Source organism: Simochromis diagramma, unplaced genomic scaffold (assembly GCF_900408965.1).
Source record: "Simochromis diagramma unplaced genomic scaffold, fSimDia1.1 OVJJ01000216.1, whole genome shotgun sequence".
Taxonomy (NCBI): Eukaryota; Metazoa; Chordata; class Actinopteri; order Cichliformes; family Cichlidae; genus Simochromis; species Simochromis diagramma.
This window is the reverse complement of record NW_024386883.1, coordinates 5,468,027-5,486,712: the sequence shown is the minus strand read 5'-3', so window position 1 is coordinate 5,486,712 and position 18,686 is coordinate 5,468,027. Positions and strand designations below refer to the sequence as shown.

Here is an 18,686-nt window from a genome sequence, read left to right as displayed (position 1 = left end):
GTGGGGGTTTTCGTTGTTGTTTTTTTGCCTACACTCTCGACAGCGAGGCAGGTAAAGCGCACAATATGGATCATTCACGTCCTTTTGTGTGTGGATTTGGGTGGGGGGAAGGTTTTAGTGTGATTTAAGTCTTTCATGATTTGGGGAGGGGCTGAGGCGTGCTCCTCTTCCTCTTACTTCTTGGTTGGCTGGCGGTATGGTGCCGTGGCACTCCCCCCTGAGGAGCTGCTGCTCCCATAGCCATTTGCTGCTGCTGCTGCATTTGGTGCTGCAAGAATTGCAACTGTTCAGTGCAAAAAGAAACATGGAAGAAGGACAAAAAATAGACTTCAGTATGTTACGACAAATAAGATAATGCAGAAAGAAATAATGATATTGACTTTAAGATTTATGTAAGCATCTCAAGCTCATTTAACACACGTAAACTGGAATCCCTTGCTAAAACGTCTTCTAGCAGAGTGCCTTGTGTCGTACAACTGGCATGGGTTAGTGAAGCTGATCTAAAGCCTGATACATAGAACATACAAGAAGAGTGTGCGGAGAAACACAGGAGAGTGGTTAATGGGTTGCAGAGGGGAAGGAAGAAGAAGGAAGAGATAAGATTTGGGGCAGGTCATGTTTTGGGGAGTGAGGCGGGATACAGTCAAGCAGCACCAGTGGCGTCTGGAAGACAAAAATTATTGGCTGTGATCCTGGCATAAAAACAAACAAACAAACATGCAGCTCAGCAAACCGTGCGTTGTGCTCAGAGTAAGCCAGCAACCTCAACTGGGCAAAAGAAAAAAAAATCTTAACTCAGATTCATGCTTACAGTGGAACAACTTAATGTCTCTGTCGCAATGCCGTCGGCTACCTTTCAGCGGTCTGTTCCCAGTGACACAGTTTCAGAACCTGCTGCTAAATGGCTGTGCAAGAACATGCCTCCCACTCTGACACTTTGTTAGTTGTTGCCATTGGAAGTGCTGCGAGCTCTGGTGTGTGGGTTGCTGGAAGCACTGGGGCTACTGTGGTCTTTATCAAACAGCATAGTAACCAAGCATACAACACAATATGGAGTGAATGGTGTTTATCTATAAAATGTATTTGAAAGAAGATTTTTATAAAAACTTATAATTTATTTATTTATTTTAGGAAAATAATACGGTTTATACTAAAACTATCTCAGTATTATATAAAGGCTATGGATGGAAGCTATTTTTAAAATCCATTAACGTGATAAAAATACTAAACCTATATGTCATAAAGCTAGTTTACCTAATTCCCTCACACTTTATGGTGCAGCACAACAGAAGCCTGCAAGCTAAATAAAAACAAGGAGAGCTGGTGGAAGCAGGTGTGTCTAATCTCAATAGCTCTTACAAACTCTATATGTGTATATGGATGTCAATGTTGCCGTATTACTTGGATCTGTGGCTGGTGCTGCTGCTGAAGCCTTGGAGAAGGCAGCGGGGGCCCAGACCCGTCCAGCCCACAGCCCAACTGGGACAGCACTAAGGTGGAGGGGAAGGGGAGGAGGGAGACAGGAAGCCCCAGAGGGAAGGACATGATGGCGAGAGGGAGAGAAGCAGCAGAAGAAGGAATGGGGGGGGGGGAGTGTAAAGACAGGAAATGAACAAGTGAAAAAAGTAGAATATTTGCGAGGATTAGCGGGAGAGCAGGGGCGAGTTGTGGTTTCAGGAGTGCGTAAACACACACAGAGATGGAAGAAAGAGAAGCAAAAACAAATGTTGCAGGGAGGCCAAAGATAAATGACCGTGTGCGTTGAGTTTTAAAAAGCGCATTATGGAGAAATAGCGTGAATTGGGAGATTCAGGGAATTTAGCGAATAGGGCAAATTGAGAAGAGGGACAGGAGGACAGTGTAGGAGGAAAGACAGAAGGGTGGGGGCAAAAAAAAAAAAAACAATTAAAAAAAAAAGAAAAGAGAAAATGTGGCAGAGAAGAAGGGGAAGTTGAGTCTCTCCTGTCAGATGTTACATGTTCCACTGAGAGGAACAATGGCTAACTTCAACAAAATGGTCATGTTTAGTTACAGACTGAGAGTCCTAACGAACAGTAATTACAATCATGAATACATTAGTACATCTTATCTTATTAGTACTAGTTAGTGTCACGGTGTCATTTTGTTTAGGAACAGGTTAATGAAGAGAAATGTTTTGCGTGTGTGTGTGTGCTTGTGTGGCTCATACCTGCTGCCTGTGGAGACATGAAGCCTCCCACTCCCAGATTTATGACAGCCGTTTGCTGGTTCCCTAAACTTTGATCTGACCCCTGGTCACTCTATGAAGAAAGTCAAAGACAACACAAGGCTGTCACACACAACTGCCACCAAAGCAGAACATGTGACAATAAATCACACACATATATATTTAAAAAACTTAAAAGGGGCAAGCAGTAGTGATTTTGGTTCCACATCGTTAGGAAATGAAATGTTTTGGCAGTGGTTACAGATTCTGTACATCACGGCCGCTAGACGCCATTCCCTGTTATTCCAATCAGATTTGTTCAAATTAATCTTTTTTAAGATGCAGAGTGTCTCAATAACTATTAAGAGGTTTAAATATTTCGCAATGACTCAAATCCAGGCAGGATTTATCAGGTTCAGTCCTAGTCAGTCTGGCATGCAGCCCAGTTACTCCATCACATTAGTTTAATTATAGCCCTTTTCCCATTGTACCTACTCGGCTCAACTCAACTTGGCCTTTTAGAGTTTTCCATTAGTTGGCAGTACCTGGTGTACTTTTGTAGTACCTACTCGGCGATCTGAAAATGTGGCATCAACAGACCGCATACAACCGACTGGCCAATCAAGTCCACTGGCGAGTCCTTCCCAAAAATCAAACCCAACATTTTTACAACACAGCAACGAGGGAAATCCCGAAAACCCAGCGTAGTACACCATCATCTCGATATCCTCCATTGCTGTGTTGTGTCGCATTAAAATGACGCCATGGGACTTTTGGCTGTGTTGCTATAACGACGGAAAACACATTGAGATGGCACTCAACTGTAATGGAAAATGAATGAAATTGAGTAGAGCTGCGTTTAATCTAAAATGGTGGATTTGATTTTTGTGAAGGAGTCGCACTCATGACTCATTGAGTGATGCGACCGATTGGCCAATCGGTCGCATGAGATCTGTTGATGCCACATTTTCGGATCGACTCAGATCGCTTGGATCCCTGGGCTGAATAAGTACTAAAAAGTATGTGGCAGGTACTGCCACCTAATGGAAAACCCTAAAAAACCAAGTTGAGTCAACCCGAGTAGGTTCAATTGGAAAAGAGGCAGTACAGCGCTCCCTTTAAAACCATGCTAGTTTTCTCAGTTCACAGGTATGAATAGTTTTTGTATTCTATATTTTTTTAATAGGTGTGCCTAAGCTAACTAACTAAATGATGCCAAGCTACACATCTGTGAAGATGGACACTAAACATGACCAAAATCAAACCTCTCATATTTATTAGAAGATAATTTCTAACATCCCTCTGTTGCTGTAATTTAATTAAGATGTGTTCTTCTATACTATGAAAATATGGTGTTTGAGTCTCACCGTCTCCCCCCCTTGCTGCTGAGGACTGGAGGTGGCTGACTGACTCTGCTGTGGGGAGAACTGAGACAGCTGCTGCTGCTGCAGAGAATTAAAGATGAGAGGACCAGTGGGGATCTGAAGATGTAAAATACACACACCAACAAACAAAAAGTGGTGGAATAAAACACAGGGAGATGAGGATGAAGGACAGAGGGAAGGCAGAGGGAAAGGAATGATGCACACGTAACCAAAAAGGGAGGAAAAAGGAAATGGAGCGTTAACAAAGAGATCGGCACTGATCATTATTACTATCAGACTAACAGAGCTACAAAGGACTATAAAGGGAATGGCACAAGCAGTGATCCTCAAACAGGCTGTGTCTGCATTCAGATTACATCCTTTACTTCTTCTGGTGCTATTCCTCTAGCAAAAAAACCTTTGCTAAGAGACTCTTAGCAGTTCAAGAGGTAAAGGGGGTAAAAATGTTATAAAGCTAAGTTGTTGTTCAGGCCAGGACATTGCATAACAAAAGATGCATGCCCCTTATTGCACTAAAGCACTTTCAAGGGTTTACACTACATTGCATATGCAATGAGGTGTGGGGAAATTTAAGCTGCTGATTTCACTATTTCAGGTGTGCCAACACAGGTGAAGATCAGGACTAAGTCACTATGCCAAACAAATACCCAGTGCATGCTACTGAAAGTGTGTTAAGACTAAACTGTAGAGTCATACCTGGAGTAGGTTCAGAGGTCTCAACCCAGCACTGCTATTCAGGCCAAAAGGACTCCCTGGAAAACAAATCGGAGTTACCACGAAACAGCGAGACAATCAGGGCTTTATCTTATCTCTTCTAATGTCATTAGACCCAGTCTTTTTTTTTTTTTTTACTGGACAGGTACACACTCTAGAACTGGATTTAATTAAAAAATAACTCTGTAAATGTAATGCAAAGGTAATAAAAAGGGGGCCATGACTATGGAATCTTACCCGCCTGTGCTGCAGACTGCATGGTAGGCATCAACCCTCCAGTTGGCAGGATTCCACTCAGGTTTAAGCCTGTGCCCAGCATGGGATTGGAGCCACTCATCAAAGCCTGAGGACTGCTACACAGACAGTACAAGATCATTATTAAAAGCGACAGTGATCAGCAGGTGCTATGTGGCATTCGAGACAGTTTAAAATTATTACCAGACTGAGCTGACCACGTTGATGAAATTGAGCCCTGCTGGATTGGCCATGACCTGTGACGATGTGGTTCCTGTGGTGATGGATGTACCCATGGTGGGCAGGGGAATGGTCATGACGGGCAGCGTCTGGCTTAAAGCTAGCGGCTGTTGGGTAAAAGGCGTGAGGAGGGCATTCTGTGACTGGTTCTGAACCAAGGGAGGGTCTGAAGGGGTAGGGGTCACTGAAAGAGGAGCGGAGAGGGCATCAGGGGGGTGAGGGGTCGAGCATGGCGTATTGGTAGGCGTTGGGGTAGATGGCTTGGGGGTTCCCGATCCTGAAAGGGGGAAAGAGGGCCAAAATAGTACAACACTTTAACAAGACACAGTACTTTTCAGTCAATTAAAATCCATTATTAAAACTAAATTTAAATTATGAGGCACTAGTTATGATACCAAAACCTGATCCCCCTTTTAATGTCAATTTGCGTGACATCTTAGTTAATCCTTTGATAATACTACAGAGAATAGGGCTTGCAGTTGTCCAGTATTATGTGTATTTGCTAAGCTCCCAATATGTTACTGTTTTTCCCATTTTTGTCAACATAATTTATCAGAATATGTTCAAAAACTCCAAATTGGGAAAATTCAGAAGCTTAAAGCAGATTTAAAACATTCCAGAACAACTAATCGGACTCCAGCACTCACTCTGATTGGATCCCATTGGGGAGAGGGAGGCAGGTGACAGCAGGCCCACCTGGCCCAGCTCCATTGAGTGCTTTCTGTTCAGAGACTGGCTTTTGGCTGGAGGGGGTGTAGGACACTTAAGTAGACCACTGGTGGTTTGTGAACTATATGGATTACCTGAAAAATAAAGACATAACATATTTATAATAGAGATGGCACGATACCACTTTTTTATGTCCGATACCGATACTGATATCATAAATTTGGATATCTGCCGATACTGATATAAATCCGATATAGCGTATTTTATAATCAATAAACGTTTTTTTAATATCTTGCTGCTTTTTGTGTAAGTTCGTACTCAAGTTTAAAAAACAAAACAAAACAAAATTTATTCTGTTATACCTGTATGCAAAAAATACACTGCACCCAAAATATTTCATAGTTCAGCAATACTGAGCTAATAAACTTAAACCTACACCATGCTCCCTATGCTGGTATTTTAAAGAGTAATTCGTGGAAATACTAAGCAACCTAACTAATAGGGTTGCCAACTCCCAGCAAAAAAAATAAAAAAATAGGGAACCACCCCCACCCTCCACCTTATAATGCTTAATTGACGTAATCGACTTTCATTTAATGCATGTGTAAAAAAAAAAAAAAAGAAAAAAAGAAAAGAAAAGCACAGAAATCAATACTTTTTCTACAATAATTAAATAGATTCAACATCTTTCTTCAACAGAATTGCAGACTGCACAGATGGTACCTTCCCAAAGGAAAAATTACTGTAGCTTACTAGGTTATAAATTGGACATAATAGTTGTCTTTGTGTCTTTGTGCCCCCCCTTCCCTGTTAATGCCCTACTAGCCGTCAGCTACGTAGAAAAGGATCCTGGTGTAGAAAGTAATATTAAATAAATTCTAACAACAGCTTTTTTATTTCTCTCCGATATCCGATCCAGTAATTTAGGTCAGTATCAGACAGATACGTAATATCGATCGGTCCATCTCTAATTTATAATACTCTTTTCCAAAAAGAATGCACTATTAGAGCAGATCTGGTTCCACCTTTGCTGAGAATGACCTTGAACAGACTCAGAAACATGTTTGCAGTGCACTTAATGCCTCTCTTATAATGCAACTTAATTATCCTAAAGAATCAAACTAGCAGATTTGCCTGCAACCCTTTTTTCCCTTCGAAGTAGCACACAAATACGGGGTGTTTTTAGCCACTAATTAAGGATTTGTGTGACGTCAATGAACAATCGCACTAGAAGTAGAAGTTGTACCTGAGGAGCTGCTTCCTGATCCTGACGGCAGTTTGATGGGAGGGGGCCGGTGCTTCACCCCTTTTCCCAACAGAGAAGTCTGGACCAGTGGAGAAATACCATCACCCTGCGTGTGACAGTTAAACCTGTTTTTTAGCCGCACTGCATAACAAGAGTAACCTAAAAGTAATGTTCTCATCTGCACTAATTCCAAATCACCAAATATTGATCAGTTTGACACATCTGAATCTCCCAAGCAAAGAAGCATGAATCTTCATGTTTACCTCATCTTTGCTAGGGGAGGGAGGCCCCTGACCCATGTTGCCTGAGTTATGGGACACTTTGACCTGACACTTGACGTCTCTCTCATACACTCCTTTGTACTGAGTAAGAAATCTGTTAAAAAGACAAAAACCTTGCATCACACTTTCCTAACACCAGATCCCTAAAAAGTCTGTATGAATGAATGAATTTCTGAAGAGCAGCCCACAATGTGACTTACCGGTCCGCATCAATCTTTGAACCTATGAGGAAACTGTGAATGACACACAAAAAACGATGAAGATTAATTTAATCAAAGCAGCATTTTAAATTCAGTTTAATATAACCAGTTTGTCTTAAAGGTGTCCGTACGGAGGATGTATGAGCTTTAGGTCTGGACTGTCGTCCTCTGCTTTTGATTCTTTAGCACAGTAGATCTTCCCGTACACAAGCGGGTCTCCCATCGACTGGAAAATAGAAACCTTGGTCCTCTGAGCTTGGCCCCCAACTTCACACTCAAATGTGTAGTCATCTACAACTTCCTGTGTAAGGAAAAAAAAATAAGAGGACAAAAAAATCTAATGACAAGAACACCTTAAACGGATGTGTGCAGTGACATTATATTATTGTGCAAAATTTAGCAACTAAGTATTGTAATCATACAGTCCGTATATTTAATGTATGGTAGAACTACCTGTAGCATCTTCAGTTCCAATGCTACAGTCACAACAGAAATTGTAGCTACTGGGAGAATAGTATTGCTAACTTGGTTTATATAAATATTTTGACTTTATATAATATTAACACATTAAGACATATTGAGAAGAAGCAGAGGTTGAAGAGAGTTGGGAGTAAGCAGTCTTTAATGTGGATATTAAAAGACACATTCCCTGTATTGAGCTTCAATTCTTTAACATTCAGGCGACCAGATGACCCCAACTTCAAATTTATATTTGCCATTATCATGTTTTTAAATTGTAAAAATGTTACATGCCACATGTTTAACAATCTACTTCTCCAATGTTTTCCCCCCCATTTTTAAAACAGAAACTAACCGATTGTTGTAGCAAAGGATAATGGAAACTAATGTGGAGTCATAATTTATGGCTTTATATTTTAGTGTAATTCGTTGATAATTAAGCTTCTGAGTTTTTTGTTTGTTTGTTCTTTTACACAAAATATTTTAATGGACATGGACTGAACCACCACTCACAACCACTAGCACTTTATATAGCCTCTGTAGAAATTATCCACACCCTCACTTATCTTAACTGCACTACTGTATAGCTCTGTGTAAATAACCATTCTGTACATACGATAATTTTTAACCCTACAACTGTTTACAACTTGCATAGTTCCCATTTCTGTATAGCTGTATATCACAGATTTCTGTAAAGTTATTTATTTCATATTCTGTATAGTTTTTCATATTTATATCCTGTTCATATCCTGTACATAGCTTGTACTCACTACAGCCTGTACATACTTATAGTTATAGAATATTCACAACATACTTCATAGCGTGTACATTATAACATACCATAATAGACCCATTTCTGTAATATACTTACATATCTATATTATTGCTAATATATATTGTAATATATCTATATCACTAAAGCACTTCTGGATGGATGCAAACTGCATTTCGTTGCCCTGTACCTGTGCATGTGCAATGACAATAAAGTTGAATTCTATTCTATTCTTCTATTCTATTCTATTAAATGCAACACAAGTCAAATATGATGCATGTCTAGATTAAACAGAAGCATGGGGGTAACAAAGGCTGAACAAGACCCTGATGAACAAGTATTGCCTAAACAAATGAAAAATTGATGTAAATTTACTTGTAGAATTTGTTTGTTTGTTTTTTTAATTTATTTTATTTTTTCACATAAAAATGACTGAAAACCATCATTAATCATATCAGAAATTTTTAGCAGATTTGTGACGGATAAGGAAATAGTACAAGCAACTGGATGTATTTAAAAAACACAGCATAAAAAGGTGACAGTAACAACCTCAACTCGGTCATTTTATTGGTCAGACCCACAACATTAAAAGTGGGACAACCTCCTTGTGGATAGGGAAAAAAAATCAGTGGTTATCTGTGGACTGCATAATTTTTTTAAAATTTATTTTTGCCCTTGAAGACCAATTGCAAGTAGCTGCACCATAGTTATCTCAGTTTTTTAGAGACAGGTTGCCTCCCACCATGTATCCTGTGCAAACACTTTGCAATTGCAAAGGCTGCTTGGTGGGAGAGATGTCTCTAAACACCTGTGGTCTGACTCAGACTGACTGCTATCACTCTCAGACAAATTGGAAAAGATTAGTATATAACTGCCGCCTCATTTACAAACAGAAAAGAATTGGAATCAATCTGAATCAGTCTGTGCCAGTAAGCTCAACTTATCTGTGACATCTCTTTGCAATAGGAGACTCGGCTCAGCTGGTTAAGTAAATGCATAAAACCAAGTTGCAGAGCACCTTTATCACTTTCCAGTTAAGCTGCCATCCTGCAGCAACTGTGTCACTATTTGTGGAAGAACTACACTGTAGAGTGTGAGAATGTAAATGTTTGCTTTTCTTCCTTTTAAAGAAATAATTACCATTTCAAACAAACACTCCTTGCTTATTTCTGACAGCAAACAGCCATTAATGATCTCAACAATGTAAGGTTATCTGCTGCAAAACTTACCTCAGCAGGCCAGATCACAGTTTTATGTTCAGAGCTTGCCAACTGCAAAGACCTCTCAACCACAGCGTACTTTTCCACCTAAATCAACATACATATAAAACTGTCTGTTACAGGGAGCACATTTCATTGCCAAGCAATCCCTTGTGTAGTATTAAGTGTTTTTTTTTTTTAATAAGTAGTGTTGGATCAAGTATTTAAGTGTGGGTTTTATAAAAGAGCCACTCACATCAATTTCCTTGGGCACAGTTAGTTGGCAGTTGTTCTGCTTCCACATGTCAACACACTGCAAGAGATGATAGTTGACAAGCCAGAACAACAGGAAGAAAAACAGGAGGTGTTAGAGAAAATCTGTGAGAATTAAGTGACGTGAGATTTTTGTCAACGATAGCTAACAGTAAAGCGGAACACACCAGAGTACTGACACACCAACTTGTTTTCACCTATTGTTCTAATGACTCCCTTTGGGTTTAGTCGATAATTTAGAAAAATGTAAATAGACAAAAAAAATGGGATCTGTGCTTTGGGACACAGTGAATAGACCCGAGATTTTACCATGGCTGTTATGCGAAGTAACATCATCTACAATTATATTGTCATAACAAACAGGCGAATGATTCTCATTTAGGAAAACGTCTGCCAAATTTATGTGTCCTGTTTTCATGTAAAACTGTAAATGATCACAAAAGTATCAGCTTTTAGAAACATTCAAAAACACAGAAAGTGTCAGTGAGATAGTAGCTCATCCAGCTCGTGAGCCATCACAATTCAGAAGTGATTGTGCAGAATTAAGGTTATAAGTTCTGTTGTCACTGATTGGCTGTGTAATCTAACGAGGATTCAAATCCACTAAGAAATCAAAGAATCTTACAAATAGTCATATACAGAATTATTAATTATTATTCTTTCACTAAAATCTGACAGATCAAGGAGGAGTAGCAATTCTTGTGAATTGTGGAGGGATGGAACAGACAGACACCTCACCGTTGAATAAACTTATAGGGCCATTGACTGGATGAGCTAAAAATAATTAATGCAGCAATCAAATTGAAACAAATTTTTGGCATTTATCTTAACTCTTCTGTACAAAAGGTCAGACATCCTTGAGCTATGTCTTCCCAATGAAGCAGAAGATGCTCATATTGGTGCCACGGCAACTCTGTTATAAATACGGCTGTACCTCGAATTTCCAGGTCAGTGTTACTTTTTTTTTTTTGCCTGTCCCATTTGGTTCTTTAGCCATCAGAATTGTTGTCTGAAGACCACCCAGGATACCCAATGGATTTACTTTGCCAAATGGATCATCACGGCCTTGCCGTATTGGTCCATTTGAAATAAATCAATTATTTATTTTATTTTATTTTCAGTTGTTACAGACGGGGCAGACATGACTGAGGGATAGGAAAGGGAGAAAGAAAGATGAAGGAAAAGAAAAACAGAAGGGAAGAGGGACAGTGAGAAAGGGCACTTAAAAAGAGAAAGAAGAGGAAAAAAAATCTCCTGGGTCAACTGTTGAGAGAAAAAGAAGAGAAAACAAGCAAAAAAAACAGAGCAACATCAATCTAGCTAAGTGTAAACAGCAGTAAATACTAAATGTTCAATGTTGTTGTGTAGCAAGCAGGACCGACAGCGCACAATGTGCTTGGAAATAGCAGCCAATAAAGGTGTAGTTTATGTCTATAAAAAGTGAACACCCGTGTGCACACCTGTGTGGATCAGCACGCTTGTATTCAAAAGGTTTCCCCATGTATTGGTCTGCTAGAGGATGTAGAGAGCCATAGCCCCGTCCCCCAGGGCATGAAGCAGGCATGGAGGAGATCCAGGCTCCAGACATCCAGAGGCCCCAGAGTGCGAGAGCCCAAGGAGGACCACCCTCTGTGCCACCCTCCTGGGAAGAGCTGAGGAGAGCCCCAGATGAGGGGTCACCCAGTAGCCACGGAGCAGAAGCCAGAGGGGGCTGCAGTGGCGTGCCCGCCGGCTCTGCCGGCAGCCAGCTGTGCCAGAGTGAACCGAGCCGCAGGCCCAGAGGCCCGAGGGCCCCCTTTGCCCCGGAAGAGGCCTGACCGAGCAACAGGCACCAGGCCCTGCCAAGTAGTCACCTAGACCCAGGAGATGTTACCCTTTCCCCCGGGGTGGAGGCAAGCAGACCGCCCCAGGCTCCGCAGCAGCAGGGAGGCCCCGCATCCCAGATCCCAATCGGACGGCCAACACCTCCTCCCAGCCCCCCCGCCCCGATGGCCAGCAGAGAACACGGGTGTGTGAAGACCCCAAACCTCCCTCCTCTCGCTCATGTGTAGTGTTGCTGCGTGTTGTTCTAAGGTGCATTTAAAACACGGGAGAGCATGGTGCTGCTGCCAGAAAGCAGCAGGTGTTAGCACGGCCCCTCCCGAGACCCTCAATGTCTACATGGATTTAAAATTGAGAGGTGGGCACCGGCGCCAGAGATGGGGTTGAATACACAGACCGTCCACTGGACGCCGTTAATGTGCCCACCCTCAAGGCCCTATATGTATGTGTTATGAGAATGTGAGTAATGTGGATGTCTAAGTTGTAGAATAAAATTGAGGCACGGGTGGCCAGAAGGGGACGGGGGGGGAATCCCTCCTCTGCACCCTGGTGACACACCCGCACCCCAAGGCCCTACTTGTGTGGGTGGGTGTGTTGGAGCGGGAAGAGGGAGGCAGCCGGGGATGGGGAGGAAAAGAAGGGAGGAGCAAGATGCCCCTCCCTGGGGCCAGCTCCCGCTGAACCCAGTAGGCACCCCCGTCCTTTGGCACCCACCAAGGCAAGGGAGCCCAGGCCCATCCAGATCGGGGCCTACGGCAGCAGGACCGCCCAGCCCCACAGGACCCGGGGCAGCCCACCCGACCCCACCGCAGAGGAAACTGTACCCACCCTAACATTCAATCATCTCCCAGACTGCACAAGACAGTAGACACCCAGGTTAAGTTTATTCTCCACCTCTCCTATGACTCTCCCCCACCTGCAGAGTGGACTCCTGCAAGGATGGAACAAACTCCCTGTCAGTTGAAGAGCCCCCTAGTTAGGCCGATGTGCCAGCGACCCCCTGCGCCAGGGCTAAGCCCCCATGCACCCACCCGCCCACAACCTCGGCGACACACCAACAAGGACCTAAGCCCCCAAGGCCAAGCCAGAGCCCTAGCACGGAGGCGAAGCACCCATGAACCCCAAGCCCCCACGCCTGCCCCGCATCCACTCAGGGGCAGCCAGGCTACCAGGCCAGTAACCTACGTCCGCCAGCACAGACCCTCCCCCAGCCCTGCTGCACACAGCCACAAGGAAAACACCTTGGTGCAGCTACTTGCAGAACAGGTCAGTGTTACTTACTAAATGACATAGTTACAGCGGGAAACGCAGCATCAGAACTAACTGTGCTGTCTTTGAGAAGGGCTTTCTCAGAGTCAATCACGCCTAGCCTAGAGGCTACCAAAGCCTCCAGTGGATGTAAAATACTGCACCAACAGTGCTAACAAGACAGATCATATTTCCCTCATATTAGGTTCTCTTCATTGGCTCCCTGTTAGAATTGAATGAATTGAATTTAAAATTCTTCTCCTAAAATACAAAATCTTGACCAATCAGGACCCATCATATCTTAAAGGCCTCTTAGTATCATGCTATCCCAAAAGCACACTTTGCTCTCAAACTGCTGGCTTACTTGTAGTTCCTAGAATTCCTTAAATTAGAACAGGAGGCAGTGCTTTCAGCTATTAGGGCCCTCTGCTGTGAAACCAAATCCCAGTTTGGATTCAGGCCCTCACCTTCCACGTAACCTGATGTGTACCTCCCGAGAAATGCAACCACACTTGGGGCTGACGCAGCATGACTGGCACGGATTATGACATATGTCTAAGAGGGGATTGCAGTTACACTGCAAGTTACAATGTTACAACGTAGATTTCCTGCATGTAGATTTCGTAGATTTCAGACTAATGCCTGAACTAAAGCACAATTCAGGCATTCGTCTGTGTTTAGTTTTATCTCCTTTTTCGCTCTTTTTGCTCCCTGACCCTGATTCTGCTGGAGGCTTCTTTAAATATTTCCTTCCAATTGTCACAATTTCTTGATCATGAGGGGGATTGCCTCATTGTTGGGGTTTCCTCTTGAATACCGCAAGGTCTGTAACTTGTGATTTGAAGCGACATAAATAAACCTGAATTGAGGGGCATGGCATAAAAAAATGGATCACCTGCATCCATTATAATAACATGGACCCTCAGGTTTTACACAAACTTGTGGAGTACATACTGTTAATAAAGCCAAATGGAGCAGACAAAATACACGGAGATACAAATATAATCTATAATAAAGTAGTAGTAGTCCCAGTTCATACTTTTGGACCTTGATATATACTTTACAAACTGTGTGGATGTTTCCCACTTACGTTTCCGATCTTTGAGATCTTCAGGTCTATGACAGGCGCGGGTTTCCTCTCTTTTCTTCTCTGTAGGTAGTCGTAGAGTCGTAGCTGTGGTGGTATGGGAAGGTGGGACAGCTCCTGCTGCCTGTTCAGTGCAGCCCGAGAGTGCCTCTTGAAACACCTACAAAGCAAACAATTAACGCGTGTTAACAAAACCAAGGTCCTTGCTTCATTTATTGGCTTTTTTCCTTTATACAGTCACAGAGCTTGCACTTCCCTGCCTTCAATTTCACAAAATAAACATCCGTAAATGAGATCTTTATCCTGGTATAGCCGATTTCACACTGAGCTGGCTTCAACCTAGATGAGCATGAGAGGGTATTCAGTACCGTTTCATGGAGCGAGTGTTCATTTTCTGTTTGTTGTAAAGCAGGCGGTTAGCTGTGCAAGTAACAGAAATGGAGGGGTCCAGGCACAGAGGTTCAGCTGTAGCCAAAATCAACTGACTTTCCAACTGCAGTTTGTCATCCTAAAGCAAAGAGAAAGGACATGTTACAGAAAACACCTGAGCCTGGAAAATTCTGGGATGGAGCACCACACTAGTAACTCCAAGTGCACTTTAAATGAAAACACACAGCAACATGTTTCAGATAAAACATACTGAACAATACTTTACCTGTGTCCATTTGTGGTGGTCACTGGTCATGGCATGGACATCACAGATGAGAGTCTGCAGGGAAACAAAGTTGTTATGAATATAATGTAAGTCAGATTTATTGTGCTAAAGATCTAATGTGGTTTTCCACTCATGCCTCCTCATAATCTTATTCTGTCTTTACCTGCATGGTTGGCCGCAGTAGGATATGTCTGCTCTGATAGGTGGGAATCTTGGTATTACCAGACTGCCGGTAGTCTCTGACCTCTACTATTACACAGCCACAGTGGAAGATGTTCACCTGACACACAAAGCATGACCGAGAGGTGGTTACAAACACAGGGAGCTCATTAATCAAAATAGAAACCTTACATGGTTCTTAGCTCTTTATATATTTAAGCAGAAATGTGACACTTTTGCACCATCTTTTGCTTAAAATGATTGGATTTCAAAATGCACCACGCTTGCACACAACCTGTGATTTCTCCAACAAATCCACCAAAATAGGGGGCAACTCCTCAGCGTCGAGGTACTCCAGCAGTTCTCCTTCTTCATATGGCAGGCGAATGGTTTCAGAATCTAGAAAGTAACACAAACATGCAGGTGAGAACACTGCAGCACAAAGAGCCAAAAAACAAAACCCAACGGTCAATGTAATGATCTAACTTGACTTACCAGATCCATTTTTGCCCCTGAGCATTAAAGAATAGCCTTCATTCCCAGGGTACAGATTGACCACCAGACATGATACAGACTCCTGAGACACCAGCTTCTCCAGTAGATTCACATTTCTCCTCAAATTCTTCAGAGAGACAGCAAATGAAACACACAAAAGACAAATTCTCCTCATTAGAAGCACAAACCTTATTAGTTATACCTGCTTAATGGCATTTTAAAAAAATTATTTTTTCTTTAAAAAAAAAAAAGATATTTCTCTTGTGGCGAGTGCAACAGAACCAAGGACTCCTCGAAGTGAAGCCTAAGATGCCCCCCCCAAAAAAAAGAAGAAACATGTATACAGATTAGCAGCAGTGTCTCTTTCCAAAGAAAAAAAAGAAAATCCACAAACCTTGTCATAAGCAACTTAACATAGGGTCTATTTTACCTTTCTTTCTTTTTTCTTTTTCTTCAATGAAAAAACAAGCATGCCACTAGGAAGGACGACTCCGTAAATGATTATATCCTGTCATGCTGTTACTGGCAATAATCTCTTATCACAGCTAGATATAGACTTCCTTCTTCAAAGTTATGTAGTGAATGTGGTTAGTTAAGAGGGAAAGTAGTTCCTGCAAGAGGCTGCTGAAGAACATTTTTTGTTGTTGTTTTTTGAACAATTGGTGGGGTTTAGGTTATGATTTATTTGAGAAAAGACATCTTAAAAATCGGACAACTCTCATCAAAACAATCGAAACAACAAAAGAAAAAGTATGTCAATCTATTCTTGAACAAATTGTCTCTCTAAGAGAATTTTTAACCAACAATTTTCCTCCCCAGTGGCATAACAATTTTAAATAAAAAATACACAAATAAAATAAAAGGTACTTTGAAATGCTCCCTTATTCACAAGAGGTTGCCACAGCAGGTAGCATGTTGGATTTGGCAGATCTTTACGCTGGATGACCTTCCTTGCTCAGCCCTAAAGAAATCTGTGTCTACTCCCCAGATCAAACCAAGAATCTTTAACTTGTTTGGCAAATTTGTGAAGCAGTAATATACAGATTCATTAATTTATAAAAATGATAGAATGTGTATTCTCCAATGAACAAATACGAAAGCCAATTTAGATATTCCTGAGCTAATGTTTATAATACTTTAATAAACATGTACATGCTTATTCCTATATTATTTAAAGATAATAATGTGAGTTATGTCAGGTTAATTCAGCAGGTTTCGCAGTAAACAAAAGCAGGAAGCAACTGTAAGTTCTGGATCCACAAGTTACTGGGGTAAATAACTGTTACAAAATTGTTGTTTCTCTAACTTTACTACAGCTAAAACGTGTTTGTGCAGGTCACGGGAAACAAGGCGGTTTTGTGTCGTAAACAAAAAAAATCCACTTTTTCCAAATCATTCCCCAAGCTTGGTTTTAAGTAAGGTTTTATTAGATCCAGTAATTACCAAGTAACAAGTGAGTCATGGTGCATAACACAAACCTTTAACTCTGGCTCTTTCTCACATTCCTCTATGTAGAGCTCATAGAGCTTCTGGTACAAACTCTTCCTCCCGCCAGATGAAATTCTTCGTTTGGCTGGTCGTTGTCGAGCACTTTCAACAATGTACTGAATAACAAATAACACACGCGTTATTAATGAATAATGGGGCAGGAAAGAACTTAATAACACAATGAATAAATTGTGCTTCATGTTTCTGAGTACATAGTTTAAATTTATTTCAGAGCCAAAACAAAACAGTGGTTATATTACCTCCGCTCGATCCAATGCATATTCCAAAACTTGTTGCTTTGGGGGATAAAATTAAAGTGAAACAGATCAGCAACAGCTGGAAGTCACAGACCAATAGAGATCGGAATCTCACATGAAACACTACAGCAGGAGTCCTTTGTCTATGTAGAGATGAATGAACTGACAGAGATTAAACTTACCATTGTGGTCCACCGCCAGCTGCGAGCTGAGTGACGGTAGACGATGCTGTCCTTTCTGACCCACACTGTCACCTTCCTAAAGTGACCATTCACAGCCTGCACGGCAACACAACAGAGGACACGCAGGCAGCGTGAAGAGAAAACAAAAACACAGATTACTGGTACATTCATAGAGATGCACTCAGTGTGTTGCTGGCACGCTGGTAAGAGAGTGCTGATGCCAAATCATCCAGCTGACACTCAGAGATGCCACACACAAGCAGCTGCAAGGACTGAGGAGCCAAACTGTTCCATCTAAGTTCTTTTACCATTAGCTTATATTTTAAAATGCAATAACAAAGTAAACGTGACCACACGATGTGTCAGAGTTAATACAACAAAACAGCAAAGGTTAGTGAACTCTGGTGACTGTGAGCCCAGCCAAGAGAGAGCAGCTGAATAGCAAGAACTCGTTGATGCCTGACCGTTGGGCTAACATAGCCACCGTTAGCATGCTAGCCCGTTCCGAGTGGGCAAAGCTGTAAGTTACAAGCTACGCTGCCAGGCTCACGTCTTCCGAGACACAACCCGAACAAGCGACGACAGTCTAAACAAACAGAGTCGACTTGCCTTTTAGATTGCATAGCGGTCGACTGTAGCTCCGATGTAAGAAAACGAAATGAAATTGAAATATCGGTGTCTTCATTGAAAAAAAGTCGGAGCAGCAGCCATTTTCTTCCAGTGTGTCAACAACAGCTAAACTTCCGGTTTGAGCAGCTGTGGGCGGAGCCATACTGAGCGCCTACAAAGTTGCGCGTACTCTTGGACTATAGGTATATTTATATATATTTACAATAGGCTATAACTGTTCATAAATAGAGGCTGTCCCAAACTTTAAAGCAAGAACATAACTAGTTGCAGATGTAGACCTCTGGAGGTTTCAACTTTATTTACTTTCATTACTTCAAGCAGTTAATTTCATAAGTGAATAAGTTCATAAAAAAGCAAAAACATGTTGTAAATGCATATACAGTTACATGTCTTATAATATTGTATATTTTTAAAGGGTTTTTTTTTAAAAAAAAATGTTGCTAGGCTAAATTATACCTAATGTACTATGTCACATTTATTACTAAGCTTAAATATGTTTTGTTGATCTTTTGAGTTTTTTCTGTTTTTTTTGTGAAGAAATAAAAAAAAAACTAAAAAACAGCTCTTATGATAGTAAAGGTTGCTGACTCCCCTGAACCAGACACATTTGCTTTTTTGTTTTTTTGCAAAATATATGATTAAATTAATCTGAAGATTATAGTTTACATCTTGATATGAAAGTGGTGGAAAAACAAATGTGTGCAACTGCTGATTAGCCAATGCTATCAATTTAAAGGATGTTAGTAAAATAGAATTCTTTAGAACTGCGGACTGAACACAAACATCCCCTCAAGGCAGCTCACTCTC

General features: G+C 41.5%; 1 protein-coding gene across 6 annotated transcripts; it reads right to left on the bottom strand.

Moving 5' to 3' along the window:
- Nucleotides 1–12: 12 nt before the first annotated feature.
- On the bottom strand, nt 13–18,006 carry supt20 (SPT20 homolog, SAGA complex component). Of its 6 annotated transcripts, none has more exons than XM_040033266.1 (24): nt 17,859–18,006; nt 17,250–17,345; nt 17,071–17,106; nt 16,801–16,926; nt 15,323–15,449; nt 15,123–15,226; nt 14,832–14,948; nt 14,669–14,722; nt 14,382–14,521; nt 14,017–14,173; nt 9,841–9,897; nt 9,615–9,692; nt 7,286–7,455; nt 7,155–7,187; nt 6,937–7,048; nt 6,674–6,779; nt 5,406–5,561; nt 4,723–5,035; nt 4,522–4,637; nt 4,267–4,322; nt 3,553–3,630; nt 2,189–2,279; nt 1,402–1,490; nt 13–283 (listed from the first exon to the last, which is right to left on the bottom strand). In XM_040033266.1, exons 2-24 carry the CDS (start codon nt 17,250–17,252, stop codon nt 134–136), a joined length of 2,469 nt encoding a protein of 822 aa, XP_039889200.1. In that variant the 5' UTR covers nt 17,253–17,345; nt 17,859–18,006; the 3' UTR covers nt 13–133. The 6 variants fall into 6 exon arrangements, with proteins under 6 accessions (XP_039889200.1, XP_039889198.1, XP_039889197.1 ...); XM_040033264.1 differs by having other exon boundaries at nt 3,553–3,666; nt 4,522–4,634; XM_040033263.1 differs by having other exon boundaries at nt 3,553–3,666; nt 17,859–18,005.
- Between the last annotated feature and the right edge of the window lie 680 nt (nt 18,007–18,686).

What these genes read in the sequence shown, in the direction of transcription:
- supt20 (XM_040033263.1), bottom strand. An exon ending in CAGGGGCAAAAATGGATCTG is followed by an intron (nt 15,227 to 15,322) that starts GTAAGTCAAGTT and finishes GTTACTTTCTAG; the next exon opens with ATTCTGAAACCATTCGCCTG. An exon ending in CCTCCCCTAGCAAAGATGAG is followed by an intron (nt 6,780 to 6,936) that starts GTAAACATGAAG and finishes TGTCACACGCAG; the next exon opens with GGTGATGGTATTTCTCCACT.